We start from the raw sequence: 27,980 nt of genomic DNA, 5'->3' as shown, positions 1-27,980 counted from the left end.
GGGGTGACCTTTTGCCTAATGGAGGCTGCCTAATGAGCAAGATGCCATTAACCACATTCCTCCCTCCCATTCATCATGGCTAATGCTCCTTCTCTTCTCCCCCTTAAATTTTTTATTTTTACCCTTTCGACCAAAGGAATAAGTCTTTGGTCTAATTAGTCAAAGTTACACATTAAATTAGTACAGTCATTATGCCTTAATGAATACGGGTGATGGCAGCCAAGGCTTCTGCCAGCATGGGCCCCATTTCTCCACCCTGACCCCCTCTTCCAGCCTCAGGGAGGAGACAGGGCACAGCCAATCCTCCCTTGTCTACTGAGGGCCAGGCACCAGCCAGGCCTGGCTTCCCTTATGAGGCCCCTCTCTGCCCAGGACAGGCCAGAGGGAGGGGCCAAACCACCCAAGGCCAGGGGCAGGAACTTAGCCTCAGTGTCTCCTCTGGCAGTGGCAGCAGTGCCTGGCATGCAGGCTCAAGGGTGGGGGTGGGGAATAGCTGTTTGGCTCTTTTTCCCTGCACAGTTGTTGTTCCAGGAAGGAAAGGGGGGGGGGGACAAAATGCGGCAGGGTCACAAAGGCCGGGCAGTGGCTGTGCACAGGAACTTTCCTTTTGTTTCTTTTATCTCTTATAGCCGTTTCCTTTTACACCAGCCAGCAATCGGTGGCAAAATGCAACAAACAATATCTGCACTTCCATCATGAAAAACAGGCAAAGGCCTGCACTCCCACCCATGCACATAAGAGAAGCTCCCGAGAAGGGCAGCAATGCCCCCCCTTTCTGGCACATCGTGTGGGGAAATTCCTGCAACAAGGTGGGAGTGCAGGACAGCAGAAGGACAGCTGTCAATCACTGTGGGGCCCACCTGCCCCCATCTGCCAAGGCTTCCTTGGGTCTCTTTGGAATTGCCCCTGCCCCCACCCGATACAGGGACCTTTGGCCTTGAGCCAACTGAACAGGTGTCTGCAGCCCCTCCTGCGCTGGAGCTGGACCACTCTGGGTGAACTGAGAGGAAAGGCTGACAGACAGCAGGCTCCCCACTGGGCTTCTTTATTGGTGAAAACAGGGGAAACCGGGACCCACAATGAGTCATGAGAAGCTGCTTTGCTTGCCTTCCAAGTGGGGAAAAGTCCCATTTCTGGAGCTGTTTATTTAGCCAACAAAAATCAATGTTGATCAAAGTAGTTACGAAACCATCTTTGGCACAAGGACATAGAGAGAACATGGCTTCCCCCTTTCTCCGGATCTAGAATACAGGTTAGTTGATGAAACCATCAAGATGAGTTTCAGGAATGAAAGGAGGCAGGGCAATTCTCCTATAAAACTCCCTGCCACAAGATGTGGCAATGGCTAAAGGAAGTGTGTAAACTGCTGGCAGAGAATCAGCCTCTGGGAGGGTTCATGCTTTGAGTCTAGAGAAATGGGTATGTTATCACCAGGGCATGTGGAGGCAGCCTGCGCCCCCAAGCCAGGTGTAGAACCCACAGCTCAGGTGTGGCTGAACACGCCTCTTGGCAGCCTCCCCACAGAGGCTCTGCAGCACCAGCCAATCGCCAGCTGGCCTCTGACAGATATATAAAGAGAGGCTCCCTTTCCCCACTCTCCTTTTTCTCCTGAACCTTCACAGATTTCAGCTATCACAGCCGGTGTGTGTGTGTTGTTTGTGTGTTACTTGTGCAATCAGCAGCTGGCTGGCTTCTCCTGGCAGCAAGCGAGGGGCTGCCCTGCCTTATCTCCGGCCTGTTATAAATAGCCTGGCGCATGCCTAGAGGGCAGCACAGAATGGGGTCTCTTAAGGAGTGATCTGGGAAGGCAAAGGGAGGCCCAGAAACCCCCTGGCTGGTCGGGGTGTTGCAAGAACCGTTTGAGGAGGGAGCCAAAGTTCAAAAAAAGCAAGAGGGACACACATTTGACTGCACATTTCTCAAGTCAGAACCAGCAAGGACACCAGGATGACACAGAAAGCAGGAAAGAGCCTGAAAGAAAAAGTGGCCCTAAAGAACAATTTGCTGAAGGAAGCGCTGGCCGAACTCTTGGGGACCTTCATCTTGATTGTAAGTATGGCCTCCTCCCCCTCCCTCCCTCCCTCCCTTGTGCAACATTGGTGGCCCCCAAATCAAGCTCAGCAACGGGAGCTGGAAATGTTGCTCAGAAATTAAAGTACACAGAAATGGTTGTTGCAGCTGGTTGGGTGGACACTGGTTTGGTCGGTTTTGTGAAGACCTGAGTCTGTTTCTACCCCACGCCTCCACCTGTTCCCCCAATTGCCTTGGGGCACATCTGCTACTTGGATGGCATTCTCTCTGCATCTGGGCTGATCCCCGGGTGAGATGTAATCAGGCTTACAAAGGGAGGGAAATACGAAGAAGGGGTGCTGTGCCCAGGCCAGTTCCAGCTCTGGCATAAAACTCAATCCCTGCCATGCTGAGGAGGCGCTCCATTAGGAACCACAACCAATGTTTACAGCTCCCTTGTTTCCTCACGTCCCTCAGCAACAGAGGTTAGGTATTCTAGAAAAGGTAGACCATAGCACCCCAAAGGCTTCTGGGGGTCTGGCTGAACTGCTCATTAACCAAGCATCAGACAGCAGAAAGCTAGACTGGCATCAACTTGGCCGTTCCCATGACCAGCCCCTCTCCTGCCTCTGCTCCCAACCCCTGCCAGGTGAGAAAAGCAGCTGGGCTCTGTGCACCTCGAGTTGTCCTTGGCCAAGATCAGCCCAAGAGGCAGACAGGCGTTGCTCAGGGGTGCAGCTACAATCCAGTCTGTGCCATGGCTCCGTGAAGACGGGGTCTCCTGGGACCTTGAGTAACCTTCTGGAGAACTTGCCCAAGACGGGATCCTGGGAGAGCTGGAGTTGCACAAGATGTTGCAATATGAGCTCCTTGGAATAAAGAACACCGGTTATTCTAATCTAATCCTGAGTTTTCTGATAGGCACAGAGTTTATAGCTCTGCATATTTCTACATTTCACTTAACTACTCATAAAAGGAAGCAGCTAAAGGACAGAGGAGCAGCCCTTCTCCTGTTGGCCCACTGTCAGTCGAGATTTCTGTTGTCAGTAGGATCTCATCCCAGAACTGGACAAGGCCACAGCCACGAAAGGGTGAAGCTACAGGCTTGATTCTGACCTTTGTTTAAAGGCATTTATTTGCTTTACGAATGTGTGAGAGGTTTTCCCTTTCAAACTTGCAGTTGAAGGTAGAGCACGATGGGTGGGATTATAGCCATACCCATAACAGGATCAAGGGGGAGTCCCAACATCCAGGCTGTGGAGTCCCCTTTGGCCTGTGGCAGAGGCTCCCTTCTTCAGAGATCACCACGTGAGAGGCCCGGGGAGCCTGGTGCTTTTAACAGAACAGCTGACTTGCAGCTAAGCTACTGGCTACAAGGCGTCTCTCCGTGTGACTTGTCTTTCCAAGCAGCCCCCTCACCTGCCTCCCACCCCACCCCTTGGGAAGCCCCCGCCCTCTGCCACCTGAAACCAATGCAGACCATTCTTGTGTGAAGTGCTTTACAATCTTCCTTGCACCCTGGAGGAATCCATGTTCGATTCCACAATCAGCTCTGAGCAAGAACTGTCTGGGTCAAGAGATGGTTTCACGCTGGAAAATTTGGAGGGAGGCTCCTGCCCATTGCAGACCTCACTCTGCCCAACTGGTACCCAATGCCCTGCCTTGGGCTCTCAATCGACCAGAACTTAATTCTGCAGCCTGGTCTCCATGTTTCAAAGTCTTTAGAGCGGCCAGATGTCTTCTTAGCTCTTTCCAGCACAGGTGATCCCTAACGACCCCGACCCCAAACAGGCACCAGGAGACACCGGCGGCTGCTAGTCAGAGTCAAAGGTTAGCCAAGCAGAGGCCAGTTTATTTGCCTTTGCATGTCCAGGAGAGAAAAAGGGGGAGAAAAGGGGGAGGGGGTTGCGGAGACTTTCTGAGACAACGCCCAGGAAGATCGACCATCCTGGGACTGGTGTCAGGAGGCCCCAGACCCACACCAGCCATGCCGCTGGCTCTTTCCATTGGGGTGGCAGTTGGCTGGCAGAATCTTCCTCCTACATGCTGGGCTGGAGGCTTAACGCTGCTTCAGTCTGGTGCCCCTTTGATGGCAGCTTGGTGCCATTGTTTGCTCCACATTTTCAGTGATTTCACCCTTGGGAGGTTCTGTTTTAACTTGTTGCACAAGGCAACGTTCTTCTCTGCTCAGTTCCTCCCGCAGAGGGGCCTGTTGGTGAGAGTAAAGGCGGATTGTGCGTGGGTGGTGGGTGGATGATGAGCGGATTTAATGCCTCTTTGATTTGATTCCCTTTTGCTGACAGCTTAGTGCCGCCAGGGGTTTTTTACTCATTGAAATCCCCAGTTTTGGCGATTCCACCATTTGGAGAGTTCTGTTTTAACTTGTTTCACAAGACGAATCAAGGCAGGAGAGAGAGAACGCACCACTGCCATGCCTGAAAGGAGTCGGCCCTGCCGATGCCCAGGTGGTGCATCTGCCCAAGAACTCACGGCTTGCCCAACGTCCAGCTTTCTTCTCGCCTCTCTTCATTTCTTCTCTGTCCAGAGAGAAGCCTATCCCACTCAGCAGTGCCTTGTCGCGACTCAGTTTTGCTTGGCGCCCCAGTCTCTGCCCTCTGGCCCATTCCAAGGCTGGCTCCGGGTTCAATTAAGGGGAGGGATGGGAACTGCTAGGAAAAAAGGCTTCCAGCGTGTGGCCCAGGGAGAGCTTCAAGAAATCGCTTCTCGGCATCAGAAGCCTTGAGACAACCTGAGGCTAGCTTGGCATCAGCTTTTATACGATCAGGGTGGAATGCAGACGCACAACTTTCCTTGGGAAGGCCGGAGGACATGGGGATATTTGCCCAGAAAAGGTGGCTCAGGTCACTGAAACGAATTATAGCCACCACCAGCACCCCCACCTCCCTTTGAGTTCCCCCCCCCCCGAGGACTTGATAATTGCTCAAAAAGTTTGGAAGATTAAGTGGCCATGGTGGACAAGGGCTTGGAGGGGGGCATATGTGCCTCCCACGTAGCTCCTCTTGCTTATCTCCCTCAAGGCCGTCTTCCTTACTCCCTGCAACTCCAAACAGCCACGCCTTCTGCTAGAGGATGAGTTGATAGCCATCAGAAGGTCACCTTGGCCTCACTTGCAGGAGAATTTTTTCAGCGCCTGCTTTGACATCCTGAGAAGCTCCAAATTTCATGCAGGGCTAGGATCATGTCCTGCTTGCTCACACCCAAATCCTTTTCTTCCCTTGAGGTCCTGCTCCCCAACACTGGCCTGAAGGGCAGCGGTGCCTCTTTCCCCCCAATGCCCCCGAGGCCTCTTGGTCTGCAGGAATCCCAGTGGAGGAGCTGAAGCCCTTCTGGAGGGGGTGGCCAGCCCAACTGCCCGAGCACCTGATCCTGGGTGAGGAGATGGAGGAAAGAGAAGTGTTTGTAGGAGAAGTTCTGCATTTCACCCCCAAGGAGCCCACCAGCAAACGGGCTGTTATTTTTATACAGTGGAACAGGGTAAAGGAAAGGAAAAGAATTGCTGATTGGTTACCAAGTTTACATGACAGTCACACACCCATAAGCCAAAGCCATCCTGTAATACATCATAATACTCTTATTAACCAGTTACTCCTACTTCATTGCCATATATTGGCAAGTCAGCTGTCCTGTTTATTATGCTAATGATAAACTCTGCTGCTTCCCTCAGGACCCTTGTCTGGGCGCCCCTAACCGTCCTTGCTCCCCCTGAGGGTCTCACTTGCAAAACCAGAGTCCGAGGTGCCTCCGGACAGCTTGTCTGCATAGGAGCCCCTTGTCTGCAGTGTTTGTGCGAGAGCCCTCTGGCTCTTGCTGGCAGGTGTTAAAAGAAATGTTACTTCTTGCAGGAAAAGACAAAACTAATCTAGATAAATTCTGCCTGGACAGTGAGATGGGCAGCAAATAAATATGATAAACAGATTGATAAAGTCAATCCATAGTTTACAAAAACCTCTAGTTACTTATTAATAATTAACTAGTCCTACTCTTTAGCAGAGCCTCTTCAAAACGCCCCCAAAGTTCCCTCTCTCCACCCACCCCCTCCAATGACTCCAGAGAGGAGAGGTTCTCCCCGACACCTCATGAAACGGACTCTTTTCTCGGGGTGCATAGACGGCCAGGGACAGAGTGGGAAATGCTCTGGAGCAAGCACAGAGGCCTCCATTTCCTATTTTATGGAGGGCCTTTCCTTCTGAATCATGTTTTTCCTTCTAGAGGTCCTGACTGAAAAGGTTCTCAGCAGCCCCCCCCTTCTCAAAAAAGCTTTTAAAATAGGCATGTTTAAACTTTAGGCACCACATCCCGTTTTGCCTAATGGCTCCCAAATGATTTTATTTATTTATTATTTAGCGTATGGTTGGTCACACACAGTATTAAAACACTTCATTTTTACAGGTTAAAAACAATTAAAACAATAAAAAAACAGTAAGAAAACCTAAAAGGAAAACAGAAATAACATTTCAAAGTTTAATGTCGAGTTTGGAGATCCAGTCAGTAGCTGCCGTTGATTTAATGATTTAATCATTAAATGATTTAATCATTGCGACTGATTAAAAGAAAGAACTTAACCACAATATGGATAAAAAATCCATATTGTGGTTAAATATACATCCATCGCATAAAACCCCAACCCTTCCCTGCAATGCCACCACTGCAGTGTGCCTGAGAATCTGGGCCTTTTGTTTGCAGAACCATTAATCTCCGCCTTTCTGTTAAACAAAAAGAGGTTTTCATCCAACAAATATTTGTCTGACATAAACTATGCACAAAAATTATGGCATCTCATAGCTCTAAGCAAAGATATGCAAAAGGTCCTATATAGTCTTAAAAGAATGGCAAATTGCTTCTCTCCCTCCCCCCACCTCTCTCTCTCTCTCTCACACACACACACGATACATGTTCAGATGATGCCACCTTCATGGCAAGAATCCATCCCTAGGGATGAGGGGCCTGTTTTCCACAGAAATACGCAGGGGGCACCTCTGGTGGACGGGAGTTACAAGATGCCCCTGACTGACAATAGTTGTTGTTTTTGAGTGGTGCAAAAGTGCATCCCAGCCACCCAGTTCTGGCAACCAAGAGCTCCAGGAGGGCCTTTGCACCCCTTGGGCGGGCAGGCGAAGGGCCCTCGGAGTCAGAGCCAGAGATGGGAAGGTCGAACTGCCCAACTGGTGCTCACCTGTCTCCTTCTGAAACTGCAGGCGCTGGGCTGTGGCTGCGTGGCACAAACCGTTCTGAGTAGGGGGACCCTGGGAGGAGCACTGATGATCTCTGTTGGCTTTGCCATGGCCGTCACCCTGGCCGTCTATGTGGCAGGAGGCATCTCTGGTAAGCTGGCATTTGCTATTCACCCGTTTGGGAAAAGGACAGATAGGCTGCTGTCTTATTCTTGCAGCTGGAGATTTAGCCCCTTGCTCAGATCAGCCCTTTCTTCCTTCTCCCGAGGGTCCCAAGGGCACCACAGGGTGGGGAGTGGTCCCTGCCAGGAGCCCCCACCAGCCCTTGCCAAGAAGAGCAGCCTTCAGATGTGCTGGTCCCAGCAGGGGGTGGGCACCAGGCTGGATCCCAGATTGGGGAAGACAAGCAAGACAGACCAAGGACGAGGCGGCTCCGGAGCGCATCTCCTAAAGGCTGCAAGGGGGCCTCAGGAAAGTCCCCGGTGCAGAGAGCGGTTGTGTCTGTGAGCCAAAAGGGGAATCTGGCACAGGGGAAACAGATGAGGAGAGATTTCAAGTGGGGATCTTTCAAAATGTCTCCCCCGTTTGTTTTTTCGCCTTTTGCAAAGAGATGGCAGAGCAGACGGGGGAGGGCCAACTTCCATTAGTGCAGGCTATCAGCTCTTCTGGCCTTGCATTGTTTTCTTATCAGAGAGAAATGAATCTGGCCCTGCAAAGGCACCCTGGGAAAATACCCCCCCCCCCCCGCAGCACAAGATCTAGCTGTGCCTGCAATCCAAGACATTTTTTGGGTCAGTCAGAGGCTCTTTCGGAGGGGAGGAAGGGCTCAGTCAGAGGAGCCTCTGCTTGGCTCTGCCTCTTTTGGGACTCCAGACCTTGTAGCAGGTGACGGTGGATACCCACATTTGGGGGGGGATGCCAGAACCCCTCCCCTGTGGTTGGAAGCCCCTGGCTGGGCACCTGCAGATCTAGTGATCCTGAACCCGATTCCAGCAGCCCTGTTTCATCCCTCACCCGTGACCCCAACCTGCCCAAACTCAGCCACTGGTGATCCAGAGTGATTTCTGCTAATCTCTTATTCATCCTTGTTGATGCTCCTCCGAAATAAATCATTAACCTTCGCCCAGGACTTAAAGAAAGGATAGAAATAATTGGATTCCATAAATAAATAATCAGGCCTTAAAAGAGACAATGAAAATGTCACCTCTTGAAGCCGAGACAGCTTCGTCTCTCAGGTGATGGACACAGATATTCCGGTCAAGCGGGCAGCCCCTCCCCCAGTGCCCACTGAGATGACTTCCATTGGGGCATGTTAGAAATGCAATGATTTATCAGCCATCCCTCAAGCACCATTCCATGAGGCAGTGGGGAAATTGGGTGGTGGGATGCCCTTCACCTTAGACCTCTGGAGAAGTCCTAGAGAGCCTCTTGCAAGCATCCGCCCACCCCACCGCCTGGGCAGCTGCCAGGGAACAGTCCAGTGTGAGCTCTACGATGAGACCTCCGGGACTGCCCTGCCTGTCCTGGGCCAGGGGGCTTAGCTGAGCCCACCTTCCCAGGAAAGCTCCTTCTGACAACCCAAGGACCATCTCCTTGGCAGCCGATGCTGAGCAGCCTTGAGAAGGGATCCATCCGAGGGACCAAGAAGGGAGCATCAGCCAGCCTCTTTCTCTCCTCCTCGTCTCCTAGGTGGTCACATCAATCCAGCCGTCTCCTTCGCCATGTGCCTGACTGGGAAGATGAAATGGGCCAAATTTCCCGTTTATGTCCTGGCCCAGTATCTGGGTGCCTTTCTTGGATCTGCTGTGGTCTTTGGAATCAACTACGGTGAGTGGGAGGGGGTAGCCTCCTTTGCCCCAGCTGGCATTTTACACAGGAACCCAAAAACATTCTTGTAAAATTAGGTGACCTTTTCCCCAGATGGGCCGGAATTTGTGGCCACTTTTGCGCACTGTTTGGCCGTTGCGGAAACCCCATGGAGGCGCTTCCGGGCAGAGATTTTCCTGGGCCCCAGGGAGCTTCTGCCTGAGAAGCCAGTTTCGCTTCCCACACTTGAGCTGCCTTCAGTGCTGTGGGAAGCCACAAGAGGCATCCAGTTTTAGAACCGGAAAGGGGGTTCTCCGCATCTAAGCAAGGCGTCCGTTTCTGTTTCTTGCAAAACCCGCAAAATCCAAGCGTCCCTCACTCGCGACTCAGCTTTTCTGTGGCAAGGCGGGCTGCCCCTTCCCTCTTCCAAGGCTGCTGCCTGTCGCTTCCTCCGCAGATGCTCTCATCTTCTACACGGATGGCATCTTCACCGTCACAGGGCCCAACGCCACAGCACACATTTTTGCAACATATCCTCAGGAATATTTGTCCCTGACCAATGGCTTCGCAGACCAGGTAAGGAGCAGGCAGGCTGCTTGGGAGGGTGTCCCACTTTTCTTCTTTTGGGAGGGGCTGTGACTTATCCTGAGCCCTAGGAAGGGGCAGGCAGAAGCCGAGGCCTTCTTAATGCCAATAAAAGGCACCTCAATGGAAAAGGTGGCATCAGGGCTGAGAGAGGCTTCCCATCCTCACCTAAAGTCGCTCTCTCTCCTGCAACCTGAGGGACCCTTTCTCTCTCTCCCCGAGGGCTGGGGGCAGCCTGGGGACCATCAGGGGAGGGGTAAAGCCCTTGTCTTTCTCTGCCAGATGATGTCCACGGCCTTTCTTATCCTGGGGGTCTTTGCCATCTTTGACACGGACAACCTGGGGGTCCCGAAAGGGCTGGAGCCCATTGCCATCGGCCTCCTCATCATACTGCTGACCTCCTCCATGGCCCTGAACAGCGGCTGCGCCATGAACCCTGCCCGAGATTTGGGCCCCCGCCTCTTCACCTACCTGGCAGGGTGGGGGCCTGAAGTCTTCACGTGAGTCCTTTGCCCTGGGCAGGGGGGCCCCTGGACCATCAGCCATCTCCATCCCTGCTTTCTTAACCCACCCAGAAGGGCTTCCATGGGGGGGGGGCGTGTTTCCTTTGCCCCGAGTGCGGCTGCGAGGCTGAGCAGGAGGGTCTTGCCCGAGCTCGCCCCACGTGCCTCCGTGGAAGAGCAAGACTTGAGCTGGGCAGGCTGGCGGAGCTCCCCCGTAGCTGGCTCCCCCCAAAGTCCAGAAACCTCAGGGCAGGCGCAGAGCCGGCCGGTCCCTGTGCCCTCCCGGCCTCGCCTCCTCCCGCGGGGCGCTGCTCTCCGCGGAAGCCGCCCGTCGAGCCAGCGCGTCGCAAGGCTGCCATCTGGCGGCCAATCACGGCGGCTGTTTTTCACCCGAGCGAGTGGCCTGCGCCTCCCTTTGCTTCGGCGTCCTGTGGCATCCAGGCCAGAAGTGGCCCTTGGCCCTTCTTTGACCATCGGCGCGCTTTTAGCTCTGCGTGGACGTTTCATTTCCAAATTGAAGGGCTTAATTCTTCTCCTCGGAAGCAATGCGTTGCCTCAGGAAGTGGGTTCAGGTTGGTGGGTTCTAAGCAAGAAATACAGGCTCAAAGGGGTCTGGGGGCTAGGGAGGATTAAGTACCCTGAGAGCAACTCTCTAAATCCGTGGTAATGAAACTTGCCTATTTCTTTCCCCCCACAGAGCTGGCAATAACTGGTGGTGGGTCCCCATCGCCGGCCCCATGGTCGGGGCAGCCTTGGGAGCTGCCACCTACATGCTCTTCATTGAGGTCCACCACTTCCCCCTGTCCCCCTGCCAGAAGACAGACACGGACGCCCTCCACGAACATGAACTGACCCACCTGGAGGAGGGGAAGTAGGGCCCAATGAAGCTCCCAGTCCCCCACCACCAGAGGACCCATAGCCCACAGGAAAGCCACAGGTGGCAGGAGGTCAAAATAGCCTCACCACAAACCCTCAAGAAAGTTACTTTTAAATCAGAAAATGATTCATTGACCTTTTGCTTGCCTCTGCTCCATCTCCCCTCCTTCCCCAGGTCTTCAGTCTCCATTCCCTCCAAACAACAAAGCGTGTCTGGCAAAACCCCAGGCAGCGCTTTGTCCTCCTGGGTGCCTCCAGTGCCGGGCCAGGGCCCCCTTGAGCAGCTAGCAGAGCCGTTTCCACACCTGAGTTCGAAAACCACCTTTAGCTTCAATCTGGGCAGCCAGGGGAGAGCAGCACCCAGAACCACTCAGCTCTTCTGGGCACTGAGGTTCCCCCAAAGGGGCTGCCCAGAGAATGGCGCTTCCTGAGCTGTTGCAAACCATTCTTGCTGCCAAGAGAATGGCATTTCTGAACGGGGGGGGGGGGGCGGCTTGTGGAAGAGCAGACTGCCTAGCAGGCCCCTCCACTGCCTTCTCCCCAGCAGCAGCCCAGCAGAGTTGCCAACAAAGCCGCAACCTTGACCCAGGTGTGGGAGGATGCATGTTTTGGAGCTCTGCAGCTAAACCAAAGGGGCCCCAGCCAGAGAAGCCCGAGGCAGAGGAGTTGGGGGGTGGGGGTTGTGAGCAACAGCAGCAGCAGAGAAATCCCAGAAGGGACTCCAGACAGAAAGAAGCTCTGAGGTGGACTAGTGGAGAGCATAGTTTAGAGGAAATCGTAGTAGAATAATAGGGAGTAGCAATAGTAGCAATTGAGTAGTATGGAGTATAACATATTGAATAGTAATGAATATAAGCATTGTCAGGGTATGTTGTAATAGTGATTATCATAGAAACAGTATAAGAAAGCAATAAAATGGAATATAGGAAGTCATATCACTTTTATACATTTGTTTTTACAAAATAAAACCGCTTCCCAACCTTTATATACCAGCTGTACATCTCCACCCCAGACCACCCCAACGATGCCCTTGATGTGATGTCCCGCTGCCTGGAGGCCGTGCGGGCCTGGATGGGGAGGAACAGGCTCAGACTCAACCCCTCCAAGACCGAGTGGCTGTGGCTTCCGGCGCCCCGATATGGTCAGCAGGTGCCATCGCTGACTATTGGGGGTGAATCTTTGCCCCCCACAGAGAGGGCTCGCAATCTGGGTGTCCTCCTGGATGCACGGCTGTCTTTAGAAGAGCATATGACGGCCGTGGCCAGGGGGGCCTTTTATCAGGTTCGCCTGATTCGCCAGTTGCAGCCCTTTCTGGATCGGGACGCCTTGCGCACGGTCACTCACGCCCTTGTCACCTCCCGGTTGGACTATTGTAATGCTCTCTACATGGGGCTCCCCTTGAAGAGCACTCGGAGGCTCCAACTGGTCCAGAATGCGGCCGCGCGGGTGGTTATGGGTGCAACCCGTTGTGCCCATGTGACACCCCTCCTGCGCGAGCTGCACTGGCTCCCAGTGGTCTTCCGGGTGCGATTCAAGGTGTTGGTTACCACCTTTAAAGCGCTCCATGGCATAGGACCCGGGTACCTTCGAGACCGACTTCTGCCACCAATAGCCTCCCACCGACCAGTTCGCTCCCACAGAGAGGGTCTCCTCCGGGTGCCATCAGCCAAGTTATGTCGGCTGGCGACACCCAGGGGGAGGGCCTTCTCTGTGGGAGCTCCAGCCCTGTGGAATGAATTGCCCCCCGAAATACGAAAGATTTCCGACCTCCGGGTGTTTCGCTGCGCTCTGAAGACCCTGTTGTTCCGCCAGGCAGGGCTATTAACATAATGTTTTAAATTGGGGTATTTTAAATTTCTGGGATTTTAATTGGAGCCTAATTATTTAATGATTTTAAATTTTAATTGTTGTCGTGTTTTTTGTGTTTTTAAATAGGCTGTACACCGCCCTGAGTCCTTCGGGAGAAGGGCGGTATAGAAATAAAATTATTATTATTATTATTATTATTATTAGAGACATACAGAAGCCCCCACTCCAGGATCTAGGGCTTTAGTGTCTCTTGTGGGTCAATGAATTGGCTATAATTTAAAAAAGAACCCTCTCTTGCTTATGATCTCACACACACGCACACACGCACACACAGACAACACAGCATTTGGCAGGACCCCCAAAGGAACAGATCTAGAGCCCCCCCCCCAGGCCAGCCATCTCTTTCTTGTCAAGCCAATGGAGCAGCTCTGACTTCAGCAAAGGTGCTGAACGCTGGATTTGAACTGGCTTCTTTGACTGTCTCCAGCCCCAATGTGCAATTCTGCCTTGTTCCAGAGGGACATCCAGAGGGACGGTGAATAAAGAACATTTTCTCCCAATCACAATGCCAGTGTCTACTTGGGAAGACATGACCTCCCTGGGAGGGGCGTGTGTGTGCTAGTAATGCCCCCCCAGGAGGGCATCCAAGGAAGAAGCAAGAGGTGTTTGCAAGCAGAGAGAAATACCCCCTCCAATCCATTTGTCCAGAAGCAAAAGGGCCCCCCTCTTCTGGTGGTCCTGGCCCATCTCTTGAGGACCCAGCAAGCCAAACTGGCCAGCAAAGGGAGGGTGCCAGTCCACAAAGCCCGCTGCTTCCCTCCAGGCCCCAGGGAACTGGGGTCTCTGCCCTCCTGCCTGCGGGTGGATGGATGGCAATGCTGGCCCCTTCAGCCCAGCAGATCCCCTTGGATCGGGGCCTCCTATATCAGAAGGTGGGCCTGGTTCTGTTTGAGAAGTCAAAGGTGTCCCTGGCTTGTCTCCCTTGTTTGCTTTGCAGTCTTTGCAACAGGAGTGATTGCCCTGAGGGCCCCCCCCATCAAGCTGCCCTTTACTCCATGGCTCTTCTCCATCTCTCCAACTGGTCAAGGAAACTGGTGCCGGCTCCATAGCTGTCCAAATGCACCTCCCCCTGTCCTAGTTTTAGAGCCCCCAAAGATCAGCAATGTGGGTGGAAGAACAGGTGAAGATGGCACGCTTAAAGGGGGGGTCATGAGTTCCCAGGGAGGGTGGAGTAGCTGAAATCAAGCAGTAATGCTGAGAAGGGGAGGCTGGGAATCATGACAGACTTTGGGGAGATTTCAAGAGGATGGCCAAAGCAGATGCAGAAAAGGGATGAGAGACAGGCGGGGGAGGGGGGCAGACAAGGGCAAACAGGATGGTGCCAAAGGCCATGTTGACCAACTGGCCAGGGGAGGATCCCAGAGGAGCCGACGAGCTCCCCACTTGAGCCCCAATCAGCTCTGAGCCGCCTCTCTGGAGCAGGTCCTGCCCCATCAGGCTGGGGGGTGGATGCCAGCTTCACCTTCACTCGGGTGGGAGAAGAGGGGTGCCACCTCAACAAGAGAAAGGTCTGAGGCTGCCCTCCCACCTGGCCTTTTGCAATATCTCTGGAGAAAGGTTAATGAAAACAGTGGACTTCCTTCCCCCCCACCCAAGCTTTCAGGGCTGCTTTCTCATTCTCACCCACTCAGGGACGCCTCAGGGCCAGGAGGGAAAGGGGGAGGGGGAGGCCCTCTAGGAACCAAAAACAGCTTCTGATCGGGCCAGACAGAGTTGATTTGTCTAGGGGGGCACAGGAGAAACAGACAATTCCATGCAAAAGGTTAATCATTAATAAGCTGCTAGTCCTCACTACCTACCGGCGACAAGAGGGCCCCTTCCGTCCCTCCACCACCGGGAACCAGCTTGGCCCAGCGTCTGTGGGCAAAGGCACCATGAGAAGCTGCCTGGCCCTTCCGCTGCTGCTCCTTCTCTGCATGCTTCTTGCTGAAGGGAAGCCCGACGGCAGAAGAAAGAAAGGTAAGCCGCGGCCTCTGGGACGGGGCTCATCTCGTGCAGCCCCGGGGGATTGGGAAGAAGGTCCGGCTCAAACAGCCCCCCCCCAGCTTCCAAGGGACAAGGCGGCTCTTCCCTGCTCCCCGGAATTGGCGCTTCCCATCCAGAGAACAGGAGAAGCCCTGGGGGGCTGACTCTGCCCCCGAGTGTGGTCGGGAGCAGCAAAGGCATCTCAGCATGAAAAGGAAGCATGGCGTATTCATTCATGGGGAAAGGGAGGGAGGGAGGAAGTCCAGCAGAGTTTACCTCCACCTGGTTGAAGAGGGACCCATTTCTCCGGCCCTCGATTGCAGCAGGCAGGGGGGGAAGACCTGCCACATTGTCCCTGGAGTCTGCTGACTTTCACTTGTGTTCCCAGAGCAATATTCGCCTGCTGGATTAGCAGCAGCACCCCTCCTCTGGCCTGACTCCCTGGCACGTCCTGAGCCTGTCCTTCAGAGTCCCTTCTTTCTTGGCCATCAGCTACTGCCCCACACTTTGGGGCCTGGATCCTCCCTGCATTTATTCACAAAACCCAGCTAGGAAAAGGCCCCGCCTAGACTCTTATTTCATTCTTCTCCTTGGGAGGGATCTGTTGCTCCCCTCCCAGATGTTGGGGGGGTGGCAAACTGTCATCCAGGGGTCCCCAAAAGGGAAGCAGAGCCTCTCAGTCTCTTTGCTTAGCCCAGATCGCCCCACACCCTTGTGAGTCCCGCAAGGCTGTTTGGGGCCGCCCGGCCCAAGGTTCCCTCCTTCCCTAGAGCCAAGAATGGGTTAGGGAAGCTCCTTTGCCAGCAGCCACTGAAAGCCACCCAGGACTCCCGAGCCAAGACCGGCTGGTCCTGGGTAGCGCAGGGGTCCTCAGCCCTTCATGAGAACTTTGGACACCGGCCAGACAAACAGATTTTATCTCCGGACAGGAGTAAGCGGTGTTTGCTTAGCAGCTGCACCGAGGATGTTGATTTGGGCTTCCCTTTCAGGCAGGGATTTGGAGGGTGGCAGCTTTGCCTGGTGCCAGAAGGATAAAGTAGCGAACTTTTTGGGGGGGGGGGTGCAAAACAAAAGATTGTAATACTGCAGGACTAGTTGGAGATTTAAACTGAGGCTGCATGAAAATTACTTTTGCTTGAGGGGCTGAAGGAAAATTAATTTTTCCCCCTTCGTAATTTCTGCAAACTAGGATATTTTAAATATAAAAAAGAAAACCTGGCCCTCTTTGTCACAACTTAGAAAGCAAACAGACATACTGGGACCAATTGCTTAAAAAAACCCTCCGTTTCTCCATTTTGCTGGTGCCCGAATTCCTTCTTAGCTTTTACAGACTGGCTGTAGGGGAGATTTGGTGATGGGGTTCCAAAAGGCGCTGGCTGATATTGGGGTTGTCGCAAAGCTGTGGGAAGCCCTGGAAGAATTTCTTCAAGGCCCCCACTGCTTCTTCCTCAGTTGTTTGATGTAAGAGAAGCCACCGGTGGGCTCATTTCTGAGCAGCTGAATTCTGCCAGCCTCACCCGCTCCCTCAAGCAGGGGACTGTCTTCCTTGAGCTCCTGCAGGGCAGGAGGCTGCCTCTTTGCCTCAAGAGCGCCCCACATTTCCTGGATTAACTGGAGAGCATCTAGGTCTGTTTTTAAGGTCAGCTTCAAGTCCTGCAAGTCCTGTGAGCTGCAAGAACAGAGACTTCCAGCTAGCTAACAGAGGAAGAAGATGGTTCTGGGTTGCAAAGGCTTGACAATTAATATAATAAGCCTCTTAGTGCACTCCAGACTAATCTGATTAAACAAAGGATTTTTGATGTTTTTGATAAACCACCACTTTGAGGTCTTAAGTGACACCCAGGTAGAAAATGATCTCCTTTGGTAACATGTTGGTAGCAGATGTTTGCTGTGAGCTTTGAAGGACGATCAGCTGCACTGAGAGAGGCGGATTCTGCTCAACCTGCTATTTTCCTCTTTCCTTTCAGTCTCCATTTATTACAAATTCCTCAGATAAGAAATAGAGGCCAGAGATGTGTGAAATATTTGCCTTGGTTAATTATGAATGGGACAATTTAATTTCTTCCCGAGTCTTCAGGCTTTGCATTCAATTATTCTGGACCTGCAAATAAGAAATGTGTGGGAAGAATTCACCCTAGTTAATTAAGAATAAAGGGATTTTAAATATAAACATAATTTATATTTATATTATAATTATATATAATATAATTATAATATATAAATATATAAATATAATTATTTATTTAAATATAAATTTAAATAAATAAAAAATAAAATAAATAAATAAATACAATGCAGAAGCCACATAAATTTGATGAATAAATAAATACGGCCTGTACCCTTTCTGAATTAACACATTGCAGAAAGCAGAAGCAGCTCTCCCTGCGTTCATCTCTGCTTCTGGCTGTAACGGAGACGGTCCTTTCTGGCTGAGGGTGCAGCAAGAGTCTCAGAATTGGGGACAGAACCCCAGATTCCTCCCCCCGAGTTCTGCTGCCCTAATCCCAGGGGAAGGGCTGGGGAGAAACTGGGCTTGGTTGGCCCAGCAATGGCATTCTGCAGCGCCTGTCATTCCCTTTTGCCCTGGGTTACCTTTTATGCCCAGGAGCAGATGAGCTCATGAAATTGGAACAGATTTTCTCCTCCCCACGAGGGCCTTCCTTCAGGAAGAGGCAAGAATGTTGCTCTTGGTTTGGTCTCTTTGGTGAGAGATCACGGGGGCTCCGATGGTACGCTGACGACACCCAGCTGTACATCTCACGACGTATCTGGATCCGTTCCAGTCGGGCTTCAGGCCCGGGTACAGTACGGAAACGGCATTGGTCGCATTGGTTGATGATCTCTGGAGGGCTCGGGACAGGGGGTGCTCCTCTGTCCTGGTCCTGTTAGATCTCTCAGCGGCTTTTGATACCATCAACCATGGTATCATGCTGCACCGGTTGGAAGAGTTAGGGGTGGGAGGCACTGTGTTGCGGTGGTTCTCCTCCTTTCTCTCTGACCGGTCGCAGTCTGTGTTGACGGGGACAGAGGTCAACCCCGAGGCCCCTCATATGTGGGGTGCCGCAAGGGTCAGTCCTCTCGCCTCTCCTGTTCAACATTTATGTGAAGCCGCTGGGCGAGATCATCCGTGGTTTCGGGGTGGAGTACCATCAGTACGCTGACGACACCCAGCTGTACATCTCCACCCCGGATCACCCCAACGATGCCCTTGAAGTGATGTCCCGGTGCCTGGAGGCCATACGGATCTGGATGGGGAGGAACAGGCTCAGGCTCAACCCATCCAAGACCGAGTGGCTGTGGTTTCCGACGTCCCGATATAGTCAGTTGATGCCATCACTGACTATTGGGGGCGAATCATTGGCCCCCACGGAGAGGGCTCGCAACTTGGGCGTCCTCCTGGATTCACGGCTGTCTTTAGAAGAGCACTTGACGGCCGTGACCGGGAGGATTTTTCATCAGGTTCGCCTGATTCGCCAGTTGCGTCCCTTTCTGGATCGGGACTCGTTACGCACGGTCACTCATGCCCTCGTCACCTCCCGCCTGGACTATTGTAATGCTCTCTACATGGGGCTCCCCTTGAGGAGCACCCGAAGGCTCCAACTGGCGCAGAGTGCGGCCGCGCGGGTGGTAATGGGAGCGACATGGCGCTCCCATGTGACACCTCTCCTGCGCGAGCTGCACTGGCTCCCGGTGGTCTTCCGGGTGCGCTTCAAGGTTTTGGTTACCACCTTTAAAGCGCTCCATGGCTTAGGACCTGGTTATCTACGGGACCGCCTACTACCACCAATAGCCTCCCACCGGCCAGTACGCTCTCATAGAGAGGGACTCCTCCAGGTGCCGTCAGCCAAACAATGTCGGCTGGCGACCCCTAGGGGGAGAGCCTTCTCTGTGGGGGCACCTACCATCTGGAATGGGCTCCCCCCAGAGATACGGAGGATCCTGGATCTGCGCACCTTCCGCCGCGCTGTGAAGACCTTTTTATTCCATCAGGCGGGCTTGGCCTAATCTCTTCCCTTTTTAAATATGTAAATTTTAATCTGTTTTTAAATTATTGGGGTGTTTTAATTTGTCTGGGCCAAAATGATTTAATTTGATTTTATCTGGTTTTTAAATTTTTTGTATCTATGTTATTTTACTGTTTGGCTGTTCACCGCCCTGAGTCCTTCGGGAGTAGGGCGGTATACAAATCAAATAAAACAAACAAACAAACAAACACCAAAGGTTCTGGACCAGCCGGGTCCGCCTGCAATGAAGCCACCACCGCAGTCAGCTCAGCGGAGACTTGGCCACTACTTGAGCAGTGCTGGCGTGTGGCATCGCTTCTGCTACTGAAACATCACCTGGTGTGGAGCTGCTTCTGAGCTTCACCACCTGGGGAGGAAAGGAGAAACACCCCGGAGCAAACTGGCACTTTGGGGAATGGAGACAGCAGGGCCACGTAAGGGCCAGTGAAGAGCACCGGCACTCCCTGGGTTGGAAAGCCAAGATCCAGGAAGATCTTGGTTTTCTTGGTCCCTCGGCTGGTGCAGTTTCTTTCCAAGCACAGCTTGGGCAGGAGACCAAGCAGGATCCACGGAGCAAGGCATTGTATTGCAGTCCAAGTGCTAACCTTCGTTTGTCCCCCCAGAGACCACCTCCCCCTCCCCCAGTTAGGGCAAGTCAACAGAATTGAAATGAGCCAATGAGCCCAGAGTTGTCCGGGACATCCTGCGTCTTTTGTCCATGGCTGCATCTGACACGGCTCAAGCAAAGTGGACTCAACAATGGAAAGTCTCCCTTTTGCCCAGGAAGAGCAAACAGAGAAGTGGACAGCCGGATTAGAAGATCAGAGCAATCTTCTGGGCAGGGCTCTGACTCATTCAGCGGCACCGGTGACCTCTGGCACAATCTTCCATTCTTTGCCACTGCAGCCCCCCCCCAGCAAAGGGAAGGAAGGTGGACCCCAGGGGCCAGCAGAAGGGGTTTCTGAGGCCCCTGGGACACCAAGAAAAGCCACTAGCAACTCCCTGCCCAGCTCCACTGCTCAGCAAGCAGATCCATAGCCTTAATACTTGCCGGGTAGCCTGGCACTGGGTGCTTCCGGGGGGGCCAAGAACATCGGTTCTCTTTTGCATTTCTGCACCTCAGATCTCTGCTGCAGGAGGGCGGGTGCTCTGGGTGCCTCCTTGCTGCAACAGATGGGAGGCTGTGCTTCAATGTTACGCCTGCATTTCTTGCAAAGGCCTAAGGAAAGTCCTTCAGTTTTATCAGGTCAGGCTCCCAAGCCATTCATGGAAGAAAGGAGAAATGAAGGGAGAGGGGATTCTGCAGCAGGACATGAGAGGCGCTGCTGGCTTTGGGTTCTGCTGGACTGCTGAGAATGGAGGCTAAAAATAGGACCTAGCAGCCCCTCCAGTCTGCAAAGCCTGCCTTGCTTTTTTGGGGGGATTGCTCAGATGCACCCCTCAACAGCAAGTTGTAGTTTTGGGATATATTGGAAGGGCAAGGAGGGGGCAAGTGCTCCAATGATCCCTCACTCATAAAGGCAAGAGTCCAAGACGTGACAAACTGTGTGGCTGAAACTCTTCCAGAGCCTGGATAGGGGAGGGGAGAGGCACCCCAGACCTCTGGGAGCTCACTTTGTTTGAGGGTTGCAGTGGGGCCACTTGCTCCTCCGAGGCTGCCAGATGTTGAGTGGCAACATTGTGCTTCCTCTGTTGCATTGCAAAGACACAAAACTCATAGGTTGCTATAAAGGTACTTTAGATGGCCCTCCGGGGGTCCCCCAAACACAGGGGCCCCAATCTCATCAATGCTGGAATGTCTCAGTATCCATGATGCTTGGTGGAGTCCCAGACATTTTTTTCCAATGTGACCTTTTCAGAGTCTGTCTGACTCGCCAAATCTGGGCAGATGATCCCCCAAAGGGCCCCTTTGCAGGTTTGTGAGTCGTGTGTGTTGGCCTTAACGGCAGGGAGACTCATCAGGAAAACAGGCTGTGGACCTGGGAAGTTGATCTCCTGGGCTTTGGCTTAGTCTGCTGGAGGAAGGCAACTGGGCTCGCTCAGAGCCACGGCAGGATTGGGCAGCTTCTGAGTTAAGAATCGAGCCAGAGGTAAGTCGTGAGAATGTTGCCCAAACAGCAGCCAGCCAATGGAGGGCCTAGCGCCCCACATCTCAGAGCCAGAGCAGGGCAAACCCCCTTTGCTGGCTGTCTCTTCCAGGCTCCCATCGGCAGCTGCTTCCCACCAGGAGAGGCTCTTTCCGCTTCAAGGCCACATTCCTGCTGTATTCCAACAGGGCGGAGCAGGGCTGCCTGATTGAGCCCAGCCAGGAGGAGGCGCTCAAGCAGTGTCCCTTCAACGCCTCCCTCCCACTGGTGATGATCATCCACGGGTGGTCGGTAAGGGGTCTCGTCCCTTGGGAGGGGGGACGGCTTGTCTTGCTGCCACTTCTGTCCGTTCCTTGCACGCAGCTGAGGTGGCGACACACCGGAGCTGGGGGTGGAGAGCTTCCTTGGGGGAGGAAGCCCTGTATCCCCCCTGCCCCTGGGCAGGAGGGGCCCATGCATGGTCCTGAAACACAGCCCTCTTCACAAGAAGGAACATGCCTGCTGCTCCAAAAACGACTCTCTAGAAGGAACAGCCTCCTCCCCACACCACAACTTGACACCCACCCATGGAATTGTGGCACACATCTTGCCCCTTTCACGGCAGCTCCTGCAATAGCAGAGGGACAAATGGGATGTTGGAGGGCAAAAGCTGCCTTTGGGTGTGTGGTGGCATCATCTACCCAGGGCTGTTGGGGACTGGGAGGTGCCCTGGTCTGCTGGCACACAATCTGCAAGGGGGCCATTGACCCCCAGGCCAAGGTGCTTCCCTTCACCTCCTGTGGCTGCAGGTGGACCGGAGACTCGAAGGCTGGATTTGGAAACTGGCCGAAGAGCTCAAAACCCAACTGCCTGACACCAACGTTATCATCACTGACTGGCTCTCTCTAGCACACGCACATTACCCCATTGCGGTGCAGAATACGCGAGACGTCGGCCAAGAGATCGCTCGCTTCCTGGAATGGCTGGAGGTAGGCAGCGAGAGGAGAAACACTCAGGCGGCTTGCTCAAGAGGGCGTCCCTCCAGTTGAGGATACCCCTGAAGGGGAGCCAATTGCAGCCTTCGGAGCCGAGCCACCATTTGCCCCGGTGGGCCGTGTGGTCACAACCACAGTGGCTCCGATGGACCAGCTCAGGCCTCCCAGGTGGCCGGGTGCTCTGGGCTGGCTCAGGAGACTGTGGAACTGCTCACTGCTTTGCCTTGGTCCTCCATCCGTTCCCGGCTCTTTTCCAGGAAACTGTGCACTTTCACCGGAGCAAGGCTCACCTGGTGGGGTACAGCCTGGGGGCCCACGTAGCCGGTTTTGCCGGCAGCTCCATGAGAGGCAATGGGAAGATTGGCAGGATTACTGGTGAGTCCATCAGCCTGGTTGGACTTTGCTTCAGGGTGAACCTGGCCATTTGGGTGGGCAGGACTGGCACTGAGGGAAAAGCCAGTTCCTTGGCTTCTGATAGAGCTACATCTGGAGGAAGTTCCTGAAGCTGGGTGGGAAGGAGCATTTCTCCCTGAAGGCTCTGCTGACCGGCTCACAGGTCAGCTGGCCCAGCAGTGACTTGGGGGGCAGCTCAGCCCCTTCCCACACTTAAGGGGAATCATTCTCTTTAGCTTGCTCAAGGGAAGAGAAGGCTTCCGCCCCTCTACAGCTCTGGCTACCTTCCTTTTCCAAAACCTGGAGGTGGGCTCTTTGGCCAAGAGCTGAGGATCGTTCTTGGGCCATATTTCTTGCAAGCCTCACTGTGTCTCCCTTGCAGGCCTGGACCCTGCCGGCCCCCTCTTTGAAGGCATGTCCCCCACAGACCGGCTCTCACCAGATGATGCTGACTTTGTGGATGCCATCCACACCTTCACCCAGCAGCACATGGGCCTCAGCGTCGGCATCAAGCAGCCTGTGGCGCACTTTGACTTCTACCCCAATGGGGGAACTTTCCAACCTGGCTGTCACATCATGCACGTCTACAACCACATCGTGCAGTACGGAATCACAGGTAGGAGAGGCCACTAAAGGAGGCCCCGGGGGCTGGGAGCCTTCCATCCGAGTCTCTCGGGGCTGGCAGGAGCCCGGAGGCAGAACTCGGAGTGGAAAGCAGGCTGCTGAGTGGGTCAGGGCAAGCCAGAGGCTGAATGAGGCACTCTGAGCTTTAACCACTGGGCACCTTTCTTATTTCTCTCTCCCTCATTGACCTGGCATTCTGCCCGCTCTGCCTGGCCAGGAGTTCTGGGAGGAAGCACCACGGGTCTCCATGGCCAGTTCCCTGGGGAACAGGGCTGAAATGCTACTGGTTCAGACTGGTTCGGCCGAACCGGTAGCGATGGTGGCGGGTGATTCAGAGAACCGGTAGCGATGGCAGCGCGAGGCTTCGTCCACCCGCCCGGTCGTTACTTCCTGGTTGTAACCAGGAAGTAACATTTTTTTACCCTCTGTTCATGCGCAGAAGGGTTTGCGCGTGCACAGAGAGTCCGCGTGTGCATGTGATGCGTGGCACATGCACTTCTGAACCGGTAGGGAAGGTAAGTAGATTTCACCCCTGCTGCGGAACCTACAAGGGAGGAATGGGGGAGGGTTTGCTGGGAGGGTCCTAACCTTCCATGTTATGACAGCCTTTAAATCAGAAGGAGAGATCATCTCTACACCAAGATGGCCAAATGGGGGTCTCCAAGCAGAGGAGGCCCTTGGGTCACAGGCAGGGCACTCCCTGGCATGCCAAAGGACCCGGGTTCCTGGGGCTCTGGTAATGCTGAGTTTGCTGCCGACTTAGGATACCAACCTGGGCTTGACGAACCTTGACCTCTTGATCAGTAGGTGATCCCTCCCAGTCTGCCCATGGAATGATTCAAAAGGAGACCAAAGAGGGTGGAGGGACTCTGGCAGTAGCAACTGGAGAGGAGTGGGCAATTCTGCAGCTGGTGGGACTGAGAAGCCTCTGACTTGCCCAATGCCACCCTTCTGTTTCCCTGCAGGGCTGACCCAGACGGTGAAGTGTGCCCATGAGAGGTCGGTCCATCTCTTTATTGACTCCCTGCGGTACAGCCAGAAGCAGATCACAGGCTATTGGTGCAAGAACATGCAGATGTTTGACAAGGGACGCTGCCTTGACTGCCGGGCCCACCGGTGCAACACCCTGGGCTACCACATTCGGAAGGCCAGGGTCCCTGGCAGCCAGAGGCTCTTCCTGAAGACCCAACCTCAGATGCCCTTCAAAGGTTGGTGGGGGAGTGGGCAACGGTGGACCAGCCCCAGGGGGTCTTGTGGATGGGCCAGACTCTGTGCGAGATGTCCTCAGATAGTAGCGGCTGTGGAGATTCCAAATGGCCCCAGTTCAAAGAGGAAAACAGGCTGACCACAAATGAGACAACCAGCCCTCTGAGCGAGATCCTGCCCTTGGGGCCAGCCAGCTTCATTCGTGCAAGTAGGGGGTGCCAGAAGCTCATGTCTATAGCCCTTAAAACCCCAGGAAAGGCAGGGAAGCCCCTAACCTGATGTTTGTGCCCCTTCCTAAGCAGACGTACATACCTGGCTATTCAAAATGTTTTGGGAAGATTGCCTGGAACAAATGACCACAAACTACCTGGAGGGATGCCCAGATTGCCAGCAGGGCAGTGGCCGGTTGTCCACGCAAGAGTTGGACTCAGGCACCAACTTGAGGAGGGCTTTACTCTCCCGAGGCCCAGCCTGCCCCACGTGCCTCCCTTGCTAGGCCTGGCTGTGCTACGTACAGAAGAAAAGACGCCTGAAGCTCTCCAGAACAAGAGTTGCCTTTCACAAAAGCTAACAAGAAGGACAAAGCAGCTATTATTTTAGGCTCCATCAAGTGACTTGCAATTCCTTTCTCAAAAGACCTTTGCAAAGACCATGAAGCAAGAATGAAAAACTGACACCAAAATGCCCCTCCCCCAGTCCTAGGGTACCCTTCTGCAAAAGCCGTGGGTGGGTGTTCAGGTCAGCCTTCGTGCAGCTGATGTGGCCAGAGGCAGTCCTGAGGGTCTCCTGCCAGATCTGGGTCTGGCTAAATTCAGAGGACGTGAAGCAGATAGCCTTTTCAGAGGCCCCAGGTGTGTGGGTGCTGCAGTCCTGTGATTTCTGGCCAGGAAAAGGACCTCAACAGAGTTGGGGAGGCTCAGCTGAAAGGGCTCCTGGAGGAAAGCCCTGCCTGCAGTGAGGCTCCAGGTGTAGAGGTTGATCAGAGGGCCTGAACATTCTTTAGAGCAGAGAGAAATAAAGGGTGAACTGCTATATATATCTTATGTCTCTATGGAAGTGAAAACTCACCTTGCTCTCTTCTCCTCTCCACAGTTTATCACTATCAGTTTAAAATCCATTTCATCCACGAATTCCAAGAACCACGAATTGATCCAACGTTCACTATCTCGCTGACTGGCAACAAAGATGACGTAGAAAATCTCTCCATCACTTTGTGAGTTCCACACTTTGCCCAACGTGGCCGATGTTGTAGGCCTTGGCACAAAAGCCACGCTTCACATCATGTGGTGCCTTGGCATGTTTCTCACTGAGGCTGATTTCCTCAAAGTGCCCCTTCACGTGGAGACAAAATGGCACACGCGCAGATAGCAGCACCTTTATAGCTTCTCATTTCTCCCAGGGATGCAGGGGTCCTGGAGCCAGATGTCCACACCTGGACATCATTTTTGCTTCAACCTCTTTTGTACTATTTCCCATCCACCGAGTCTTTTTGCATCATTCTACTTGAAGTCAATAAACCATAGATACATCGATCCTCTTAGTAATGTACATCTGTAATTGTTGAACATACCGTTGTTTTAAATTGGGAAATTTGTCACTGCTGCTGCTGAGCTGGCTCACGGCAGAGACAATTTGGTGGAAGAGCAGAACACAAACAAATGAACAGACCCCTCTGTGCCATGAAGCCCCAGGCAGTGGGTCTTACAGGGTTTCTTCTTCTCTCTGTTAGAATTGAAGGCATCACTCAGAATAAAACCTACACTTTTCTTGTTCCTCTGGATATTGATATTGGAGAGCTGATGATGATCAAACTGAAATGGGAAGGAACGGCCATCTGGGAAAATATTTGGGACACTGTCCAAACCATCATCCCTTGGAGAAAGGGGGACCGTCGGCCAGGACTCATTGTGACGTCCATTCGAGTCAAGGCAGGAGAAACTCAGCAGAAGTAAGTGTGCCCAGACTTTGCTTTCCGCAGCCAGGTCCACCAGCAGCGTGGAAAAAGTGGCTCAGAATCACTATCATCTTCATTTCATAGCTCTCAGACTGCCCTTGGCCTTGCAGAAGAAACTCACTCTTGGTTTAGTCATTAATTTTTCTCTTTTCCTTCTTTCAGAATGATGTTCTGCTCTCAGCGTGTGGATAATTTGCACCTCTATCCAGGTCATGAGAAAATGTTTGTGAGATGCGAAGTCAGTTCCCAAAAGCTGAAATGAGAGTATGGATGATAAGCAAATGTTTGAAAAAGCTGGTCCAGAGGGGAAGCGTCTCAGCGTTATCTTTTCCATAGGAAAAGAAAAGAGAAAAGGAACACTTTTTTTTGTACAAGCACGCCAACGTGAAACCTAAAAAAAGTGATGGATCAGGATGTATTGTAAATTGTATACATGCAAGACTAGATTGAGTAAACAAATAAAAAGTGAATAAAAAACTGAAACTAAATCTGCCTTGTGCAGAAAGACAATGAATAATCCACGTCTTTGGACTAAAAAGTTTATTTTTTTCCTTGAAGAGGTTATGCTGTTAAGAAGTTAGGGTTAGGATTTCTGGCATTACTGTTACTGGTCTGGCTGGGAGGAGGGGGCGGGGAAGGCTAATCACTTTTCTTTTGGCCATGCTGGCTTTGGCAGGTAAGAACTGGACTCCAAAAACATTTGAACGGCTCATTCTGATGCGCAAACACATTTGCAAAGCAAGGTCAAATACAATTACTTCATTAAAAATTAGGGTTGAAAAAGCAGCAGTTCTGAAGAAGAGACCGCTTCATCTTGCCTAACGTTGCCCTGGGGAGAAAGCCAGCTCCATTTGGAAAAGCATTCAGTGGAGGGTCCACTGTCCATCTGAGTGGAAGCTCTGAAGGCCATAATCTCAGTCCAACACCTCAAAGGGTAGAAAATGGAGAGAAGGGAAGAGGCTTCTAGAGGAGGGCCAGCTGAAGGCTAGCAAGGACCACTTTCAGAGAGTTTAGGCTGACCTTGCTGATAAGGGTTGTGCCACAAGCTTGGGGGAAGGAGAGGCGGACCTGTATTCCATATACGCACATACCCCTTTTCTCTGCCATATGGCACAAACATATCTTATATTAAATATTTTGCAATTTGCATCTCTTGCTGACTGCTGTCCAGAATTCCAGGATAATAGAAATCTAGTTGCTGGAGTGCAAAGAATATTGTAGCTGTGCAAATTAATATTTTCAGAAGGGTGAAGCAAAAGGCTTCATCTTCTAATGGGGTGCTCCATTTTCAATAGAATCCAGCAATAGGAGCTGCCTTGCCAAGCCTGCTATCGTTAACAGCTGTCTTTCCCCTAACATTGCGCTGAGGCTCAGAAGAATGGGGGGGGGGACCCAGAAAAGTAAAGCCCCCTCAAATGCTGATGGGGCCACCTGATTGAAGCACTATCTATTTTAGGGAGTGTGGCAATGCTTGCAAAAAATGGCTGGGTCGCCATTTGCGTGGTTGTAGCTGCCCCCCTCCTCCAATCAGAGCAAACTAAGAACTGACTTCCCACCTCCCTTCAGTTCCGAAGGGCGAGCATTTGTTGAGCCACAAGAATCCCTTGCAGGGAGCAGGAAACACAGTAGGCAAAGGGCTCCATCAGCACTCCCGAGTTGTGGCTGATGGACCAGGGAAGCCACATTCCCTCCCTTCCCAAGAATCTGGAGTGTCATCTTTCCCCGAGCTCCTCTCCAGAGTCTCGGGGGTGGAAGGGAAGCCCCTTAACTCCTTCTGGGAAATGCCCTTTCCAAGCTGGGCATAACAGCTGGCCATCCTGGGTCCTCCCTGGAGAGGTGGAAGCCGTCATCCCACATTGCCAGTGCAAGGCGGCAGCTGAATTGGGGCCGGAGCTGCATGGACTTTTGCCGTAGCCTGTAGATGGGTTCGCT

The 27,980-nt window shown here is 52.9% G+C and overlaps 2 protein-coding genes across 6 annotated transcripts; both read left to right on the top strand.

Moving 5' to 3' along the window:
- The first annotated feature begins 1,613 nt into the window (after positions 1-1,613).
- AQP9 (aquaporin 9) lies at positions 1,614-11,965 on the top strand. Of its 2 annotated transcripts, XM_070953326.1 has the most exons (7): positions 1,614-1,641; positions 1,929-2,049; positions 7,227-7,353; positions 8,892-9,029; positions 9,466-9,584; positions 9,876-10,093; positions 10,794-11,965. In XM_070953326.1, exons 2-7 carry the CDS (start codon positions 1,948-1,950, stop codon positions 10,969-10,971), a joined length of 882 nt encoding a protein of 293 aa, XP_070809427.1. In that variant the 5' UTR covers positions 1,614-1,641; positions 1,929-1,947; the 3' UTR covers positions 10,972-11,965. The 2 variants fall into 2 exon arrangements, with proteins under 2 accessions (XP_070809427.1, XP_070809426.1); XM_070953325.1 differs by lacking the exon at positions 1,614-1,641 and having other exon boundaries at positions 1,867-2,049.
- Positions 11,966-14,310: 2,345 nt separating this feature from the next.
- On the top strand, positions 14,311-26,536 carry LIPC (lipase C, hepatic type). 4 transcript variants are annotated; one of them, XM_070953317.1, is made up of 10 exons: positions 14,311-14,417; positions 14,697-14,800; positions 21,010-21,188; positions 21,686-21,865; positions 22,129-22,246; positions 22,647-22,880; positions 23,854-24,096; positions 25,187-25,307; positions 25,824-26,042; positions 26,211-26,536. In XM_070953317.1, the coding sequence occupies exons 2-10, from the start codon at positions 14,716-14,718 to the stop codon at positions 26,308-26,310; spliced, it is 1,479 nt and encodes a 492-aa protein (XP_070809418.1). In that variant the 5' UTR covers positions 14,311-14,417; positions 14,697-14,715; the 3' UTR covers positions 26,311-26,536. The 4 variants fall into 4 exon arrangements, with proteins under 4 accessions (XP_070809418.1, XP_070809420.1, XP_070809419.1 ...); XM_070953319.1 differs by lacking the exon at positions 14,311-14,417 and having other exon boundaries at positions 14,468-14,800; positions 25,889-26,042; XM_070953318.1 differs by lacking the exon at positions 14,311-14,417 and having other exon boundaries at positions 14,478-14,800; positions 21,010-21,164.
- Positions 26,537-27,980: the final 1,444 nt, after the last annotated feature.

This window comes from Pituophis catenifer, unplaced genomic scaffold, assembly GCF_029215685.1.
Source record: "Pituophis catenifer annectens isolate HBS135680 unplaced genomic scaffold, rPitCat1.0.hap2 SCAF_14, whole genome shotgun sequence".
NCBI lineage: Eukaryota > Metazoa > Chordata > Lepidosauria > Squamata > Colubridae > Pituophis > Pituophis catenifer.
Note: the sequence above shows the minus strand (reverse complement) of the source record. Positions and strands in the feature narration are given on the sequence as shown.